The sequence below is a fragment of the Crocodylus siamensis genome, chromosome 15 (assembly GCF_052110815.1).
Source record: "Crocodylus siamensis isolate JL-2025a chromosome 15, ASM5211081v1, whole genome shotgun sequence".
NCBI classification, from domain to species: domain Eukaryota; kingdom Metazoa; phylum Chordata; order Crocodylia; family Crocodylidae; genus Crocodylus; species Crocodylus siamensis.
Genome location: NC_143409.1, coordinates 41,818,431 through 41,837,965, shown reverse-complemented (window position 1 = coordinate 41,837,965; position 19,535 = coordinate 41,818,431). Strand labels below are relative to the sequence as shown.

The 19,535-nt window shown below is 47.4% G+C and overlaps 1 protein-coding gene across 1 annotated transcript in view; it reads left to right on the top strand.

Moving 5' to 3' along the window:
• CCDC33 (coiled-coil domain containing 33) overlaps positions 1 to 19,535 on the top strand; it is a 213,635-nt gene that overhangs the window by 78,353 nt on the left and 115,747 nt on the right. The window contains exons 6-9 of the mRNA XM_090029238.1: positions 7,431 to 7,540; positions 13,580 to 13,681; positions 16,144 to 16,235; positions 17,130 to 17,250. Coding sequence (XP_089885364.1) covers positions 7,431 to 7,540; positions 13,580 to 13,681; positions 16,144 to 16,235; positions 17,130 to 17,250 — 425 coding nt within the window. The remainder of the gene's footprint in view (positions 1 to 7,430; positions 7,541 to 13,579; positions 13,682 to 16,143; positions 16,236 to 17,129; positions 17,251 to 19,535) is intronic.

The following is a 19,535-nucleotide window of genomic DNA, read 5'->3' as shown; positions in this document are numbered from 1 at the left end:
TTCGCACAGCCCTAGTGGGCAACCTTTTCAGGCTACAGGCCATAGTGACCCACCTCAGGTCAGAGGCAGGTGAGCCTAGTACAGAGGTGGGCAAAATGCAGGCTGGGAGCCAAATGTGGCCCACCAGGCCATTCTGTCCGGCCCACGGGGCCCCTAAAAAATTTAGAAAATTAATATTTATCTGCCCCCAGCTGCCTGTCATGCGGCCCTCGATCGCTTGCCAAAACTCAGTAAACGTCCCTCCACCCGAAATAATTGCCCGCCCCTGGCCTAGTATGTGGGCACTGGGACCACCTGCAGCCACTGCTTCTCCTGGGAGGATGCCTGTAGCTGAACCCCAGCATCCTTGGCCCAGATCTAAACCATCCTTGGTTCTGTGGGCTAGATCTGGTCCATGAGTCATAGGTTGCTAAATCCTGGGTTAGACAAACACTTGACAAGGATGGTTTAGAGAGGGATGATCCTGCCTTGAGCAGAGGGTTGAAGTAGATGACTACATGATTTCCCTTCCAGCCCTGCTTTTCTTTGTGTTTCTTGGCAGCTTTGTTTTGGAGAAGGGTTGCTACAGCCTAGATATCTATTTGCTCTGGGCTGGGGAGCTAATGATGATACTATTACCTAGCTCTCTTCCAGTGCTTGTTACTAATAGACCCCAGCATGCTTTCCAAAGGAGGCCTGGATTGTCACCCCTGTTGTAGAGATGGGGAAACTGAGGCATGGGGAAGTGAACTGATCTGCCTAAGATCATACAGAGAGAGGTACTTAGCAGTGTTAGTCTGAAGTCAGATAGAAGGCAGGGTAGAGATGCACTTTCTAGACTAACACAGGGGTGCATAAGTTTTGTGAGCTTGAACTCACTTCATGAGCTGCTTTAAAAGTATGTGATGAAGTAAACTCGTGCTCACAAAAGCTTATGCATCTCTGATTTAGTTGGCCTGTTATAAGTTGCATCTCTATCCTGCCTTCTGCCTAAGCTCATACAGCCAGGCAGTGGCAGAGGTAGGAATACAGCTAAGGCACCTAGATCTTAGGCTTATTCCAGCACATCAATCATTCAAATGGCACATTGGCAGTAGTTCTGCCAACTCACCTCAGTCCCAAGAAGGAAAAGCCCTGAGCCAGCTGGGAAAATAGGTCCTTATCCTGATCTGCAGGATGCCTAGCTTTGGAGCAGTATCAATGCCCTTGAATCCCGGCCTGCTGTACGTCTAGTCTGATTGCTTCTCCTTAGTGCTCCACAGCCTTCCTGTTTATTCTGCAGTCATTACCAGTTACTCGCTTCCCCACTGCAGTGCTGGTGGTTAGGTCTTATTTTATTGCTCCTAACTTAGTGTAGTTAAGTATATAATTGTAATAACACTAATGGAATTAGAGTTTGGGATTAAATTAAAGTCAGATGCCTGCAAAATGAATGTGGAGGCCCGCGGAAGCCAATCATGGCATTACATGTAATTCTATTAACCCTGTTCATTGCTCAGATGTTGCTCAGACCAATCAGAGAACATTTGGTGTACTTACTATACCTGACTTGTGCTCACAGGAAGGACACAAGGGCAGACACACACACACAAATAACTTTGAGCCAGATCTTCTGCTGGTGAGAATTAGCATGCTCTGGTACCAGGGGAAAGATGTCATTTGGTATCAGCTGAGAGTCTGTGTATTTAAACCCATGCCTATATGTAACTAGACATGAAATAACAGTAGAAAATTATTTCTCTACAGGTTGATGCAGTATCTGAAAGTGGAGGGATATCGTTAAACCTTTACTGGTTTTCAAGTCTCTACGTGGGGATGTTTGTATCCCAGCTGTGTTCACTTTCCCAACCCCAAGGGAAATCATTTTCTCTGGACACTAGATTTTGTAGGTTTTACTAGACTCGTATGCCTTATTGCCTCAGTGTGGCCATGTTCCCTGAGCTGAGACTCTGCTTTTTCATCATTGCAGGATCCTGTGTCAAGATCTCAGTTGCTGGAGCCAAAATTTGTCAGCTTGGCAAGGAAAAAAATTGTGTAAAACTTTATAGCTCTTACGATCCTGTATCACATAGATAGCCATCCAAAAGTCCCAATTTTGTTATTAGTTGGTTGTGGGGAAATTTCTGCGTCGTGCATGTGCCTAAGGCCAAGGATTTTAAAATGTCTGGCCATTTTGAGCAACTCAGTTTTTTACCCCAACTGGCAGAAGACTGATAGGGAAAAAGAAGAGAGATCTGAGCATTTGACCAGAGAATTCAGTGGATTGCAAATGGAGAATGAGGATTTCCCACCCAATAGCAGGAATCAAAGCCATAACAAAGAAGAATAGCTAACCTGAAATCCCTTAAAGAGACTTGATTTTTCATGGAGGGGCTGGGAGGAGACACTGAGCACTTGGCCTCTAGAAAGCATATCCCTAAAAAGTGTTTCACGTTAGTCACCAGAAAAAATAGGTGACAGAAAGTATTAGTGACTTTTGGTAGTGTTGGAGTGATGTAGCCATGATGGTCCAGGAATTATGATGGAGGCATGAAATGTTGTATGTAATACTTTTTATTAGATCACCTGCACAGTTGGGGTAGACTTAGACAAGATTTTGCAAATCCAGGCAGCTCCAGTGACTTTTTCATATGTTGCTAACTGCATATAAAATATTACAACAGTCTGGCTAGCCTGAAATATGTCCTACTGCCGTGTGCTGGGGAGACTCCAAAATGTCCCACTGTGTGTCACAGGGTTTATACTGCAAGCAGCTGATAGCTATTCTATTTAAAATCAAGTAGTAGGATTTTCTGCTTTGAAACCCCAACTCTGCTGTCTCAGCAATTCTGAGTGACCCCTGGGTCAGTGCATCCATGCAGTTGAGGGGAATCTGGGTTTGAGGAAAGCATGATCTACATACAAGTTAATCTCACTTAATAGCAAAGACAACAAAAAAATCCCAGGCAGAAGTGCAGAGGAGGAAGAAGGGGGCTTATTCAGGGCCCAGTTTAGCAATTGGCCTGTCTTTGGAAAAACATTGCATACCCTTAATATTGTGCATATTCAGTGGTTTGCTGAATTGGCTGGGTATCACTTCCTGCTCAAATAATTCCCTGTAATGGGCCCTGAGTGAGGGAAGAATTAAAGTTTCTCCCTGTACAGGCAGCTAGTAATTAGTCTGGGGAAAGGATAGCTCAGTGGAGATGCGGCATAATGAGATGGTGCAGTGTTTTCCAGTAGCTTCCTTATGACAAACGGGTTAGCCTGGTGGGTTGTCCCGTCTCAGTCTCCTGCGGCAATAGGCCATGTTGTGACCTCAAAAGGGATGAAAGTAGTCATGGAGAGGGTTAAACCACCCTTAGCATTAAACCAAGGAAAGGAAGGAAAGAAAAGTGTTGAGGGAGACAGAGAAAGGGAGTGAATTGTGCGAGCATTGGCTTATCTCTTCTGAGTGAAGTGGCTCTGGCTGCCTCTGCAGGGTCTTTTCAATGGCCGTTGCTGTGGTGATGTTGTACTTGTTGATGGGGGAAGCAGAAAGCAAGGCTCGTTAATGAAGGGAGAAGTGAGATTCCATTCTTTGGGTGTCAGGGCAAACATGATGGACGGGCCTTTCCTCTACTTCAAGTGACTTAAGGCACAAAGGAGCCCCGTGTGGGGAAGACAAAGCCAGGGGTTAATGAGGCATGTTTCTAGCATGGAGACCAGCCGGGGAGACAAAGCGATGGCCTCACCCCTCCTCAGAGCTATCTAATCAGGTCAGCGAGCTCTCACAATGCTGCCAAGTTGGGCTTGACTTTTGCATTTAGCCTGGTGAATGAGGGCCAGACGGCAGACATTGCATCCTCCGAGTCATTACACAGCTTCACGCTTCCCTGGGCACTGCCGCGGTTTTGCATGACCTCCTTAGCTTTTCCAGTGAAATGGCCTTCTGCCATGCCCACCCAGGCTTGGGAGCCCACAGGTTGTATATCATAAATGTGGCCTGGTCTGGTTAGGATCCAGGAAAAGAGGGCAACTAGGTGCTGCCAGATGGAAATGGGATCAGTGGCTCAGTATGTGTCATTCTTTCCTCCGAGTCCTTGGTGAACCAATACACCAGCGAGGTGCTGTTGGAGGTGTCAGCTTTCAAGCAGTGCAAAAAGCAACCCAAAATCTTATATCTGTGGGCTCAATTCTGATAGTTGGGAGCACCACTCTCTACCGCTCACACTCCTTGCTCTACTTTATCTCTTAATACTTATCTCTCCAATTTAGCCTAGAGTGGTGGCTGTGCCCCTACCTGGGCTGGACCTAGACTGACCCTGGTAGCATTTGGAGAAACATGCAGGATGAAAAACTGTAGAGGGATGAAAGGCTCTGAGGTGGTAGAGTCATAACCACATACCGCACTCCAGTGTCAGGAGTGAACTTCTGTGTTTTCTGCAGAGATGGCCTGTGTCTAGGTTAAAGCTACCCAGATTACAAGAACCACAACAGGACGTGCAATGGCAGCACGAGAGACTTCTGTGTCACTAACTTGCTCTGAGTTTGCCACCCTGAGGCAGTCCTTACAGCTCCCAGTTCGAGAGACAGCTTGCAAAGTTTGATTGTGGTGTCTCAGCACAGTGCCACTAGGCACCATCTTAGGCAGCATGCCTTTTTTCCTGGACAAAAAATTTAAACCAGCGCAAGATCCTGAATCCTGCTTTTTTTAAAAATTCTTTCAAGGCTCTGGGACACTATTTTTTTTTCAAGCTGGGGCTCTCCCAGCCAAGTCAGGATGCTGGGTAGCTTGAGGTGGGTAGCTTAAGGAATTTTACCCAATGGTTAGGTTGGTATGGACTATGGGTGGTTTTGCTTTCCTCTGTAGTAGGGGTTGTGGCCCTCTGCCTGGGATCTCTCAAGGACATATTAACACCCTATTTTAGAATCAGGATGTTGGCTGCTGTGGTCTCCCTGCTTTACCTGTGGCAGGTTAAGATGGTACATCTTGTGTTGTGTCAAGGTTTATAGATGGCCACCAGATCCCCTCTCAGCCTTCTCTTGTGGAGGCTGAACAGGTTCAGGTCCCGTAGCCTCTCCTCGTTGGGCCTGCCCTGCTGCCCCCTGATCATGTGAGTGGCCTCCTCTGGACCCTGTCCATGCTGTCCACATCCCTCCTGAAGTGCAACGCCCAGAACTGGACGCAGTACTCCAGCTGCGGCCTGACCAGTGCCGCATAGAGGGGGAGGATCACCTCCTTGGACCTGCTCGAGATGCATCTGTGGATGCACGACAAGGTATGGTTAGCTTTCCTGACCGTGTTTTCGCATTGTCGGCCCACGTTCATCTTGGGGTCAATAATGACTCCAAGATCTCTTTCTGCCGCCGTGCTTTCAAGAAGGGAGTTCCCCAAACTATAGGTATGCTGCTGGTTCATATTTGAGCTTATATTATGGATTTGTATAGGATGGTTTGGATACGGATGATCCTGCCTTAAGCAGAGGGGTTGGACTAGATGACCTCTGGAGGTCCTTTCCAGACCGACTTCTCTCTGATTCTGTGCTTCCAGGTATGCTGGGATGGCAATATAGCAGGAGTCTGCTACTGCCCAGTGTGCACCTGTTATGTGGCTAAGTAGAGGTCTTTGATTCCACTTCAGCACCTACGACTGGCATATCTGCCTCCCCACCCTGCTGACACCAACTCAGAAAAATCCTGCGTGGGCTGGAGGTCACTGGCTCTTCACTGCCATGAATCTTTTGGCTTTTTCCTGAGCTACCCAGCAGCAGTCACCTCAGCTTCAGCCACTTCACTACCTATGCAAATGTCCCTTCCACTCCATAGTGTGAACACAGCCTACTGCATGTTTGTATGGGCTTTTACATGGGAGATGAATCTTCTTCCCTGTGGCTGTAGGGGACAGGACTAGGAACAACAGACTCAAGCTGCAGCAGAGGAAATCTGGGATGGGGATTAGGAGCAACTTTCTAACTATGAGGGTGGTCAGGCACTGGAACAGGCTACCTAGAGACATGGTGCAATCTTCATCCTTGGAAATTTTCATGACCATATTAGACAGATGCCTGGCTGGATTGGTTTGGTGAAGGAGGATCCTGCCTTGAACAGGAGGCTGGACTAGATGACCTTGTTGAGGTCCCTTCCAGCCCTACTTTCCTATGACCTGACCATGGGGCTTAAAGTAGTACATGGGACACAGAATAGCCCCTTGGGACTTGGTGGCTTCACTGGGAGGCCATCCCAAAGCTATCCAGGTGGCCAGTTGCTCTTCTGGGTGTTGAAAGACATGATCAGGCAAGGGGGGTGGATTCTCTGTATTCATTGTAATTGCTTCATGCTTGTCTATTCTGGAGATATATCCAGATGTTTGATAGAGGGGTTTCATTTCTTTCTGAACTACTGAGTTCTGGCTCTTGCTAGAGACAGGGAGGCAGATTACATGGGTCAGTGGTAAATCCTGACTTCTTAAAAAGTAATCTAAGCAGCTATCTAGAGGCTTCTCCTTCAGTCTTCTCTGAGAAACCTAGAATATGGACTCTGTTGCTCCTCAGTAAGGTTTAACCCACAGTAGTTTGGAGTCATTAGAGCTGTGATGGGAGTTGACACTTCCACCTCTTTGTCTCAGTTTGTACCCACTGGGGAATCCTCCACAGTGAAGGGAAGGTGGCAGCAGCACTAGTTTTTCTTGGAGATATACGTTGGGAATAGCGGGCTATCTTGAAGGTACTAGCCATGGCTCTGGTGGGGTCCTGATGGTGAAAGCTGATGTGGAAATGTCCAGAATGGACACAGCCCCCAGTGCCCTTGGATACACCCCTTTCTTCCAGACCAATACCACCCATGTCTGAAGCCAGCCTCTAGTTGCAGTGCATGGCAAGTTGAGGAGGGAGCAGAAAGCAGTGCAGCAGATTAGGCAGAAAACAGCAGCGGATCGGGCAAAGGAAGGGGATCAGAGTGGCCCGCAGGGAGCATGCTAGCTTCAGCCACCATGGTTCTTTGGTTAGATGTGCTATCATTTATTAGACCAACTGAGTAGTTGGGAAAATGTTCTTAGCAAGCTTTGTCAAGGGCAACTGCTCCCAAAAGCTTGCTAAGAACTTTTTTCTGACTACTCGGTTGGTCTAATAAAAGATATCACATCAACCCAAAGAACCTTGCCTGCCTAAGACCAACACGGCTACAACCAAACACCCAGCTTAAGCTGTGGCATGCCTACCAAAAAGGTTGGTCCCCACTGTGTTAAGCGATGCTGTCCCCTTCACCCCTCCAGGGAGAGAGGGTGTTGCAGCTGCTTTACGATGCCCTGCAACCCCCGATCTCAGGAGAATTCCTGCTACCTTCTCCAGCAGTGTTGACAGACACTCGGCTGTATAAGGCCTCTTGCCTCTGAACACAAGCATTGACTGGAAACATGGACTCATTCTCCGCCAACCACCCCCAACCTCTTAGATCTTCCACTTTGATCGTTTCTTCTTCTCTTTCCTTTCCAGCTGTGACCTTGACCACGGCAGACAAAAACACCAAGGAAGTGTTATCAACCTACCAGATTCCTGTGCGGTATCTCCGACCTTTTCATCACTACCACTTCAAACTGATGATGGTAAGAAGTGGCCAACCTAATTGGCACCATGAGACACACGTTATTTTTTATTTCTTGTTGCCTGTCCACCATCTTCTGTGTTACAACCTCATAGTTTCTAGAGCTGTGCAAAACACCATCATTTTGTTTCGACATCCATTTCGCCATTTTAACGGGACAGTCTTTTGTTTCGTCATTTCATTTCCTTCGAAGCACTGTCCCGTTTCATTTCATTGAACTTGTTTTGCTGTTTTGATAAGTTTCGACGTTTTGCCCATAGACTATAATGAGGAAACATGAAAACGCCTAAAATGTCATTTCTTGCCTGATTTAGATGAACATTGCAGGGGTGGTAGCACCATCTGAGGGCATGAAGCCTGCCAAGTTTCAAGAAGATAGGCAGAGAAGTTTTTGGGAAACTGCACCTCAAACGCATCCAAGCAAAAGGCCTGACAAATCCCAGGGCCTGCACCCCATGGGAGGAGTCCGGCACAGTCCTGCAGCCCTCCCAGGGGTGTGGGCCCCTGGATCCGAGCACCAAATGAGAGGAGGCAACCGCTGCTGCCTGGGACGTGTGCTGTGCACAGCTTGCGCTCAGGACCAGAGAAGATTGCTTCTGCCGCATGGGACTCCTCTCAACCAGTGCACAGGTCTGGGAGCTTGCACCCATGGGAGGAGTCCGGCACAGCCCGGAAGCCTTCCCAGGCATGTGAACCCCCAGATTTGTGCCCTGGATGAGAGGAGGCTGACACTGTCACCTGGGACCGGCGGTGGGAGATAGGCAGAGCCAGCGTTGCCCTCTGATAGGTGCCACCAGCCCCACAGAGTGCAGCCCAGCAGTGGGAGGCAGACAGAGCTGGCACTGCCGTCCACCTCCTGCCACCAGGCCCAGCTCCGTGGGGCTGGTAGAACTAATCGGAGCGAAGCCCCATGGGGAGAGCCAGGGCTACACTCCCTGCGGGGCTGACCTACATGGGGCTGTAGAGCCACTTTTGAAATGTTTCGTTTTGAAGCTGTTTTGATGCTTTTCGTTTCTTTTCAGCAAAATTTCGCACAGCCTAATAGTTTCCTTGTGCTACGTTTTTGCTTTGTCTATCCACCTCCTTGCTTCTTGTACTATACGTATATGTAAGTCCTTTGGGGAAGGGACCTATGTTTGTGCAGCACACTCAGGGTCCTATGAACTACTGTGCCTTTTATAATAATCAAAATGTTTATGGTATGCCAGTCCTTGGGTGCATCCAATTCTAGATTTACAAGCAACTGGACTTGCCCAGGACTCACCTAGTTTCAGCTGGCCAAGGTCAGATGAAGCCAATCATGTGTAACTATTTTAACCCACAGTGGGAGCCAGGTTGAAGTTTTCAAAATCTCACAAGAAAAACGTGCTAAAGAAACAGGCAACCAAAGAGCTGCCTGGGCCTCTCTTGAGAGGGAGAAAGAATGTGGCTTTCCTTTCCTGGAAATGAGTGCATTAGAAAATGGTAAAAAATGATGTCAAGCTGTGAAATGGCCTTTCTCACTCTGTCCCTTGGGAATTGAGAACACAGACCAGACTGAAATCCTTAATGGAAATCTCAGCACTTGGCTGTTTCCTCCAAAGGCTTTCAGAGCCCTTTATGAATACGTAATAATAATACTTTGCTTTCATATAGCAGTTTTCATAGGGGGATCCTAAAGTACTTTGCAAAGGGACATTGGTGTCTTTATCCCCATTTCACAGAAGGGGAAACTGAGACACAGAGAAAAATGTGTTCAGGGTAACACTACAGAGCATAGGTACAGGTGGGAATAGTAGTCCAGTTCCCTATACAGAGGCTGTTATGAAAGGTTTGCTGCAGATCCATGGAAAATGGGTCCTATGATGCTAGCTCTGTTCCAGTTCATGTACTGAAATAAACACAGCTAAAAATAAAACCAAAAGCCCAAGGTCAAAGGTAATTCTGAGCAGCCCAAAGGGCTGGCATGGGGTGTGCCAGTTTCTATAGCCAATGGTGGTAGCTAGCATCATGTCCAGCTGCTTTCAACTTCAGAGCCATAACAACTGCGTGAGCATTTACTGTTGATTGTGGACAACTGTTCTTGAATCCACTTCAGGGCTCCAGTTCCTTCCTCTGATGCCATTGTGAGACACCCTAAATGCCCTGGGCCAGTGCTGTTGACCCTAGAGCTCTTCCCTTATCTTATCATTGCAGGGAAGACCTGGCTGGACTTGTCACAGTGATCTTAAGTATTTATGAACTAGAGAACAACCAGGGGCTGGAGGAAGGTGAATGAGGCAGAAAATGGAAAATATATAAATAGGAGGGGAGATAGAGATCAGACAGTGAGAAATGGGTAGAGAGGTAAAGGCTAGGTGAGGGTGACTGAGAGGAGAAACTGGGCTGTGGAAGGCAGTTAAGGACTGATTAGGGATGACTAAGAAGAAGGCAGTGCTCAACAGTACGGTGTGAAAGTGGAGACAGAGGGTAGGGGAAGGGTGTGAGGAAGGGGAGAGAAGGTGGGAGATTTGTACTTAAAACTCCCAGAGGCATGATACCAGAGTTATTAAGAGGCCCAGTTTCATCAAGAGGTGCAGACAGGGTCTACACCTCCACCCCAAACCACATTAACTCAGCTGTTGCCTCCATGCCCACTATGCTCCTGGGAGGCCTAGCATGCAAACCTATTGTTCCTATATCACTTTTACTATTCCCAGTTACACAGACCAAGGCAAGACACAATCTCAGGTCCACATTCATTCAGCAGGGGCAAGACGGTGATGTGTATTGCACCCACGTTTACAGCCCAGCGTGCGATAGTGACAGCTGTCTGTTGCATTTGGCAGGGCATGCTGTATGTGAAAGAGCTATACATACTATTGTCAAGGGAGTGAGGAGGCAGCAGGACCTGTGGCAGTCTCTGCATAGCCAGAAAGAAGAGCAGCTGGTATGGAGGATGCTCCTTATCTCAGCACAGGCTGCAGTCGATATGCATTTCTGTGTAGAGCCACCCAAATGATGGCAGGGTGCTGGGGACAGAGCAGGCATTTCCATTTGTCACATTTATACTAGTCCGTATTTGTACGTATCAACCTGCAAGTTCCATTCAATTTTGCATGTGCTATTTTGACTGGGAATTATTCTGTACCTTCACTTTTTCCCTGTAGCCTCTACATTGGGCTGGGACTCCTGGAGGAGTCAGGAGAAATCTTTACACATAGCAAAGAGCTAACACTAGAAGTTAGTTGGGCGTTATCAGCCTTGATGGTCTTCTATGCAAATGCATCCACCGAAGAACAGGGGGGTTTGAAACTGCTGTGTGGGAATCATCTGACACACAACTGTGTCTACAAGCTAGACTTTCTTGGACTGGGTCTAGACCATCTCCAGGAACAAGGAGACTAAACAGGAGGCCTGGAAGACCTTGAAAGAGTGCTAACCAAAGTCCCAAAGACTCTTAGTTGGGTGAGGACACCAGAGGGGGGACTGAATGCAGGTGTGCCTTGCTTAGGTCTATAACCCCCATGCTGTGTCTATGTGTAAGGTGTCTCTGGTGTAAGAGCTCTTTTGCAATGCCTGTGAGCTCCTTTAATTTAACAGTGCAGAGTTTCCTGAAGAGTTACACTGCAAACTGGAGTCCCCAGAAGGATAGAGATCAGTAGTGGCCGGAGCTTGAGATTATTAAGATGGGTATCAGCACTGGCTCTGGGGCCTGGAGCACCTGGACTGCACATCCCAGGAAAGAGTACTAGACAGATATTACTCAGGCAAATGTGCCTGAGAAGCCAGGCTTGGGATTTGGCTGGATACTGCCTTTGAACGTATGTAGGATCCAAGGATTGTGTCTAGCGTAACAGCCTGGAGACTGTTCATGAGGGGGAGATCAGTCAGGGCTGCTGCACAGTCAACTCAGCGTTACTTTTCCCTTCATTAAGAGCCATGTATTGCTGTGCCAGCATGTTTCTTCTTCTGTATTAAAAACATGTGACCTTTAGGCCTGATGCCATTCTCCTGATTTGTATAGTGAGTTGATTTTTTTTTATAGAGCACAGTGGGGTGAATGCCTTGATGGGAGTAATAACTATTGGCAGGGGCTGCTATGAAGTGCCTTTGTGTGCTTTGTGGCAGTAGGTTTATACATCAGATGCTTCTCCGCATTTATGTTTCTCATGATTTATTAATGATTTGCATGAGTTATGGTGGAGTTTAGGGAGGAGTAAATTGTGGCCTTACAATTGAAAAAAATTGCAGTGATTGATTTGCTAATTATCCACAGCCCTTGTTTTTTTGGCTGTATTTTTTTTTTTAATAGAAACCACCAGCATTTTCAAAACGTGGTGCTACTTTGACAGGGAGGGGAGCAGAAGGGAGAGCAGGTTGCAGGGATATTGGTTTGTCTTTCCCATGTCCATGAAGGGCTGGAATGGCTAGAGGATGGATCTGAGCAAGGGAGAGCCTGGAGCACTGCTGTCATTTCTTATACCCCTGTGTGTCCATTGGCAGTTTTTCCTTAGATCTGTGTTCTCTAAAGACTTTCATTTCCATCTCAGTCTGGATATATTCTGCTATCACTTACTTGTCCATCTGCTCAGACCTGTCCCTGCTTTGTAAAGACTGTATTTCCTCCTCCTGAAAGTCAGACATTGGGTCTTGGTTCCCTTTTTGTCCCCCTCTACATGGTCAAGAAAAAAGCTTTGTCTTATTCCTTGGACCTTGGCACACTTTGTCGATCCTGTGTACCTAACCCCATGCTTGCTCTGGGATGCCCATTGTGGTTGAAGTCCAGGGGTTCATAGCTGTATCTCAATTACTCCTCCATCCTTCAGGACACCAAAGGATGAGATAATAGAAACAATTTCAGTACCTTTTTTGGAAACTTCAGTGCCTTCTTCCAGGCAATTGTTTCTTTGGACTATAGCTCCTGAGAACATGCAGTCAGAATTCGAACACAGAAGATTCTGAAATAAAGGTGAGCATGTGGTTGCTTGATTATTGTGAGCAATGAGCAGATGGGGCATGTAGTGGTACCCATGGCTAGGCTAACAAAGATGTATTGCTTATAGCACTGGGAGGATTGGTTGTGACACTAGGGCCACTACAGTGGAAACCTCTATTCACACATATACTCTTATAGTGGGGACTTGGAAAGAAGACCACCTATTTGTTAGCTTTGCTCAAGCCAACATGCATGGCACTGAGGCGGGCTGTGCTCAGATCATTTCTGTTGGTGGATGCCTAGTGTTTTACAGATTGGCAGTGAGGACATTGCAGTGACTGGCACACCAGATTCTCTATGACTAGACAAGGCCTGAGTGGTTTTAGTAAATGACCTTGCCCAAGGTCACAGCTGAGGAGTGGCAGGGTTGGGGGTAATGCTCCAATCTCTCACCTCTCAGTCCTACATCCCAATCATAAAACACCACCACCAGAAAGACTAGCTTGGCATAAGTGCATGCCAGTCATTGTGGGTTCATGTTTGACCCTTTCCCTTGGACATTTGAGAGAGCACCATGGTCCCCGAGATATTTTTGCTTTGTTGTACCCTTCCCACCACCCTCCGGTGATCCAATTTTCAGTCCCACAACAGATTTTCCACCATGGGTATTTTAATAATGAGATGTGCAAATACAAGTACCAAGGTGCAGAGTTTTTAGAGTGACTAGTAGGAAGCTCCCCATTAAGAAAGTTTCACCAGAAATGCCATGTGGAATTGAAGCCAGACAAACTTAATTTCATCCCAGCCAAAAATCAAGACCCAGTTCCCAAGCTAATGCAATTGTGTGTCTTCTTCCTTATTTTTCCCCCTTACAGGGGGATTAGGAAGCCCTAGGAAGCCCATGGCTGATTGTGTTTGGAGAGTATTAAATATTTAAATGCAAAAGCTGAAAGATTTATTATATTGATCTTTCTGGAAAGGCTCTCGGGGACAGTGAGCTTTAATTATCAGCGGCTGCTTTATTGTCAGTTATGGCAGCACTGTGCCACTACAGAGCAATCCAGACTGTTTATGTACACAATGGCTCCTGTTTTATAGTCTGACACTCATTCCTCCCTGTGGTTTTGTCTTGTCCACGAACAGCCAAAGAAGAAGGACTCCTCTGAGACAACCCTGTATGCTACGGTTGTTCGTAAAAGCAGCCTCATCCCACGTTACGTTGGAATGAACTACACTGGCTTGGAGGTAAGGCTTGTCCTTGATGAGAAAGAGGTGGGGATCATTTTAGGGAGGGGATGGCCCAAAGTATGAACAACATGTGCTTTAGTAGCTATGAGAAACCCTCGTATGAATAGGAGGTCCCATTTAGGTAACCAGCTCAAATCTCGAGACTCTCTGAACTACCTGGTTTGTCTCATGGTACTTGGCTTTCTCATGGCCCTTTCTCTCAATAAGACCAAATAATAATAATGATTACTACTTAATAATTCTAGTTCATAATAAAACCATCATTACTACTACTACAGGATGTAGTGGGGTCTAATAGACTGACACCTGGACCAGGACCCATGTTCCTTTAATTAGCTCTGCCACTGGTTTGGTGGGTGACCTTGGGGAAAGCTGCTTTACCTTCCCCCTCACCATGGAGGAAGATAAAGCATGTCACTGTGCTTCTTAACTCCGATTGATCCAGCAGTATCATAAGAACAGGGATCTCCAAGGGACATCACAAACATCATCACCTATCCCTAACATAAGTATTTCTCTATTAACATATCATGCCAAAAACAAAATAAAGCAGAACACTTCCTTGCACAAGCAGTTCTCCCTCTGGCAAGGAGACAAAGGAAACCCAATAGTGAGAGTCATGTCACTTAATGCAGGATTAATAGGCTCTCAGAGCTTGATAGAAGAGCCTGTATAGACTCTTGAAAGACGAACCTGGACCATCTGCCTTTCTGATCTTTAGCGTCTCTTCGAATGGTCTGGAGAGCTCCCAGATCCAACTGTTGTCTCATTTGCTTGGCAGACCTGCCTCGTCCTACAGCGGATAAGTGAAAGGGTGGATGGCTGTGTGTACTGGGGTGTGCATCTTGATTACAGATTGACAACACTGAAGTTCCCAATTCACAGCTCAGCCCTCAGCACCTCTTGTTGGCTGTGGACTTGATTGCAAGGTCTGTTTGCATTGCTGACAGCAGCAGAAACGGGGCTCGATCGATAAACTGCCGGGAGCTGCAGAGGAATATATCAGAGCATGTGTGGGCCCTTGGGGGTTTATTTCCATCTGAATCATTAAGCAAAAATTGATCATGGCTGCACCCAGCTCATCTATAAAGAGGGTTAATGAGGATTCCCCCAACTTCCTTTTATGACCAAGCTTGCTTCTAGTCAGGAGAGATGCCTGTCCCTGCCACTTCCTCTTGATGGCCTGTGATTTCTCTGGTTTGTCTCTGCTTGTATTAGCAATCAAGGCAAAAGCATTGTTTCCAGAAGACCTTTGAGTGCCCTCTCCTCAGATTTTGCAGCCATCCTTCATAGCCATGTTTGAGCAGGGTTTAAAGGCATTGAAGGCTCTAGCCCTGCTTGGAGGGATGGAGACATGTTGTGTCAGGGCACTGAGTTTGGAACAATTTTCTGATGGTTTTTAGCTCTGTTTAGGCTGACTGGCTAGATTGTTCCCACTTCAGCTTTGTTATATTTCCATACAAAAATGGCAGCAAGTCAACTCTTTTATAGCATGCGTGTATTGTGGGGGGTGCGATATAGTAAAAGAACAAAAGTAAACAAGGGAGCACTCTGTGTGTCTTCATGTGTAAATGTCTGCCCCCATTCTCCTTCTCCGTAGGTAGAAAGAGTGTCCAGAAGTATTAACAGTGCAGTTTACTGGAAACAATGTCATGGCATTTTCCGGCTGCCATGATCCTGCCCACAATTCAGGTTCTACAGCATTGAAGCCCTATGATAGCATTGATGAGGCTTCTTGGAAAGTCTGTGCTGCTGGAGCCTTTAAAAAAATCAAAGGCAGGCTTTAGAAACTCATCTCTGCTGTGATACCTATCAAACCACTGTTGAATATTATCATAACAGGTGTTGCTGTGACACTGTTATTCTCAGGATCATCTCATCATGTTCTGGTGATCAACAATTATCTATCCTCTTTGACCAAGCCCTGGTTTATACGCAGATTTTGTACCAGTCTAACCGTGATGAATTGTTGGCTAGGAGCTCTGACTCTTTTTAATCACTGTAACATGGCCACTCTAAGATGACAGCCTCTCGACTCCTACCCCCAGTCTGGCTCCTCAGGATACCCTCCCCTCTTCCTTGCCTGCCATTCCTTGATATAATCATTTCTGGTGTGAAAGGGAGGCTGACCCGAGGCCCCAGAGTGAGCCCAGTTCATCTCCACTTTGCCCCTTGGACACTCAATCCTGGCTCTCCGGCTCCTGTTGTGGTCTCAGTGCACCTCGATAGCCATGCCCATGCCATGGTTTCTACACCATGCGAAAGGAGCTGCTTTCCACCTGGGCAGCTCATGTTCCACCAGAGCTTCTTAGTTTTGTCTGCTTTGCCTCATGCTAGATATGCCCATTCCTCTGTGCCAGCCTGGCTATGTTACTATGTGCCCTGTTGTTCTTCCACGGCCATTGTCAGGCCCTGTTACTGTTGCTTGGTATTAACGTCCCTCTTCCTTCTGCTTTCAGGTTTTCCTCCATGGAGTGAATGAGCCTCTAGAAAAGTCTCAAGGTCCCCTTGTAGCTGTTGCTAGAGTTGTGAACAACTTGAACGCATACAAGTGAGTTAGGGGCCAAAGGAAATGGATACCCAGCTGATACCTCAGGAACAAAGGGGTCTAGTAGCTGCCAACACAGAAGTGAGGATATAGTCCATAGAGTGGTTCAAAGTGGCTAGAACTGCCTTGTACGAAGGGGATCTTGGCTCTTTGTGGAAGCAGCCAGTGTAAGGCACATTCCACGCTGAAAACTGACTATGAAAACGGCCGTGCACCTCCATATTATTGGCCCCTACTTGGTTTGCTCCCAGTAGTGTGAGTTCAAGCCTGCTCTGGACTCATGCCAAAGGCTGCCCTCATTCGACACAGCTTTAGATGTAAATTCAGGCCAGGGGGTGTAGGGCAGCTGACTGTGCTACTAGCCACATCACCCCCTTGTGTGCTGTTTGGTATAGAAATTCATGTGCCATAACCATGCTAGCCCAGTCAGCTTCTAGGCTCAGGTGGCTACGGCTGAAGTCCATTGTGATGGGAAAGCCTTGTGGACAGGGGTAGATTGCTCATTCCTGTAGCATATCTGCTCAGTGGATCATACCAGAGCAAGTAGTGAAGGTCTCTTTGGGTTAGCAGATAGAGCTCTAATGAGATCCAGTGGCTGGCAGGTGAAGAAAGGAGGATCTTGACTAGAAATAGGCATCATCTAACAGTGAGGGGAATTAGCTGTTAGAACAATTTAGCACAGCTGTGGTAGCTTGTCCATCCCTAGGAGTTTCTCAGTCCAGCTTGGATGCCTGTGCATCCAAGGTCAGCCTATTTTGGACAGTTTAAAGAACTCCAAACCCCTGTGTGTTGCATTAGAGCACAATGAATAAACACAGGAATTCAATCTCCACCATTGTTGCTTGGCACTTCTGAATTCAGTGACTGACCCTCTGCTCCTTTTCCTTCCCATCACAGAAAGATCATGAGGATGCGGCCCCCTGCCTCTCCTGTGGTTGATCTAACCACCGTCAGGTTCCCAAACCCGTCGCTAGTGGACTTCGATGCTCCTCGAGTCACCAACCGTGGATTCCCACAGGTAAGTGTGTAGCGTGTCTGCAAGGATGCAGGTTCCCATGGGGCCGGGGAAGGGAGCCAGGTGCTACAATCAGAGACAGAAAGCCAAGACCACTTTTCTTTTAAGAAGGGTGTTTAGCTGAGCAGAGGCTGAAGGCAGCATTTCATGAAGGCTGCAAACAGAATCAGTGCTGACAGCATATTTGTTCCTCCTCTTGTCCCATCTTTGTGTTGGCTTTCAGCCTGTCTGCTGCTTTGTGGCCTTATTCCCACCTCAGCAGACCTATACCTATGACCCCTACCCCCAGGTTGAGCTTCACCTGACAGAGACTGGAATTAAGGGCGGGCTAGCAAGAGTATGTATGCAGCTATTGTAATTCTATGTGCCAGACATCTAGGGTGTTTATAGACGTGCTCCCAGGAGGTGCGGGGGGAGAGTGAGGGTGCTTTAATTAGCAAGCCAATGCAATTAAAAGCGTCTGAGCGTCACATGTATTCAGCGTCCCCATGCTGAAAAATGGCTGTGGGGCACTTTGAACTAAAGCTCATTGAACGAGCTTCAGTTTAAAGCACCCCACTGCCATTTTTCAACACAGGGATGCTGATGCACATGATGCTGGAGGCTGCTGGAGCTCACTAACTTCCATGCTTCAGCAGACTTGCTTAACTGAGTCTGTTCTGATGCACTGGATTTACAGCACATTGGTGCAGGCTTTCTGCATGTCTGTAGGAGCCCCTAATTTCCATTTCTTTATCAGTGTTAGTAAGGCACAGAATAGAGTGACTCTTGTCTCCCTCTTCCCTTTACCTTTCCTTTTCCCCCAGTGTCCCCAAATTATTATTACTGATGGGTTTCTTCCCTTACTACAGAGATAAAGATGGTAATTAGTGCTTCCTCAGAGACACCAAATCTCTACCATCATAGCAGGCCTGAGGTTGTTGTACATTGTTTTCTGGGTGCTTTTCACTTGGCACAGGGAGACAGTGCTGACAAACTATCCATTTTCCCTGTGGTTAAAATTCCCCCTTATGCAAAGGACGGGCACAAGATCTATAGACTTCTTCAGAGCAGTGGTTCTCAAACTTTTTTTGTACCAGGACCCATTTGTAAACATTGATGGCCAGCCATGACCCATAGACTCCTGGCCCTGCCAGCACCCCTCAGTCCTAACCCACAGCCCCCTATTTTGCTGATGCCCCTCACTCCCAAGCCACAGATCCCTGGCCCTGCTGGTGTCCTCACTCCCAACCCATACTCTGTTGCCTTCCCCACAGGCCATACTGGTACTCCTCTGTCCCAACCTGCCACCCCCTGCCTCCCTCCTGGAGGGGGGCCCCATCTGCCTCTGTCCTGTTTGGGTGGGAGTGCGGTGGCTGCAGGGCTCTGGCTCATGTGGGCAGCAGCGGAGTGAGTCTGACCCCTGCATGGGTTGGAGGGAGGATGAGGGGAGACCTATGGCACCCCCCTGCCCTGGGCTGGAGCTCCCACAACGCATCAGGCAGGCAGCATGGTCACGGCCCCTTCTGGCCACCTGGGCAGCATCTCCTGGGCACCGGCCCCGGTGCCACTGGCCCAGCCACGCAGCTCTCTGCTGCACACCTGGACAGTCCCCAGGCCCTGGCCCTCCAACCCCAACTCCCCATACACTTACCTGCATCCAGCTGCTGAAGTTGCTCCCATGACCCTGCCTGGCTGCATGTGTGTGCACACACAGACACACATGCATCCACTGCTTTCAGTCACCCCAACCAGCCTCCTTGCAGGGTGAAATGCTGCCAGCCTGCAAGGGGAAACCTATGCTTTCTTGCATTTTTCTGGGACTTGCTCGCAACCCTTTCATATATTCTTGCGACCCACTTTTAGGTTGAGAAACACTGCTTTAGAGCCACATAACTCCAAAGAGCCAGGTTTTAAAAAAATCATTCAACTGCCCTTTAAATGCTAAAATTAACAGCTGGGTTTTTTTGAAGATCTCAGCCCCTGGGCGTGCCCTGTTACGACTTGAATAGGTAATATTTTAACTGCATTTGAAAATGCTCAGAGTAGTCGACAGGACATGTCTTCAAAGACTCGGCTTGCAAAAAAAGAACTTTCTTTCTTTTTCCTGTTTTTCTTCTCTGTCCAATATATTGAATTTTAGTTGTGTTTTAGAACATAATGAGGAGCGAATACATTGTATCGACACATTCCAGGGAGACTACCACTAAAATATTACTTGAGGGAAGCCAACCAAATGCAAAAGTACCCACTAGGTGATGAACCATTATAAAAATCACCGGTGCATTTCATTCCATAAAATAATTGGT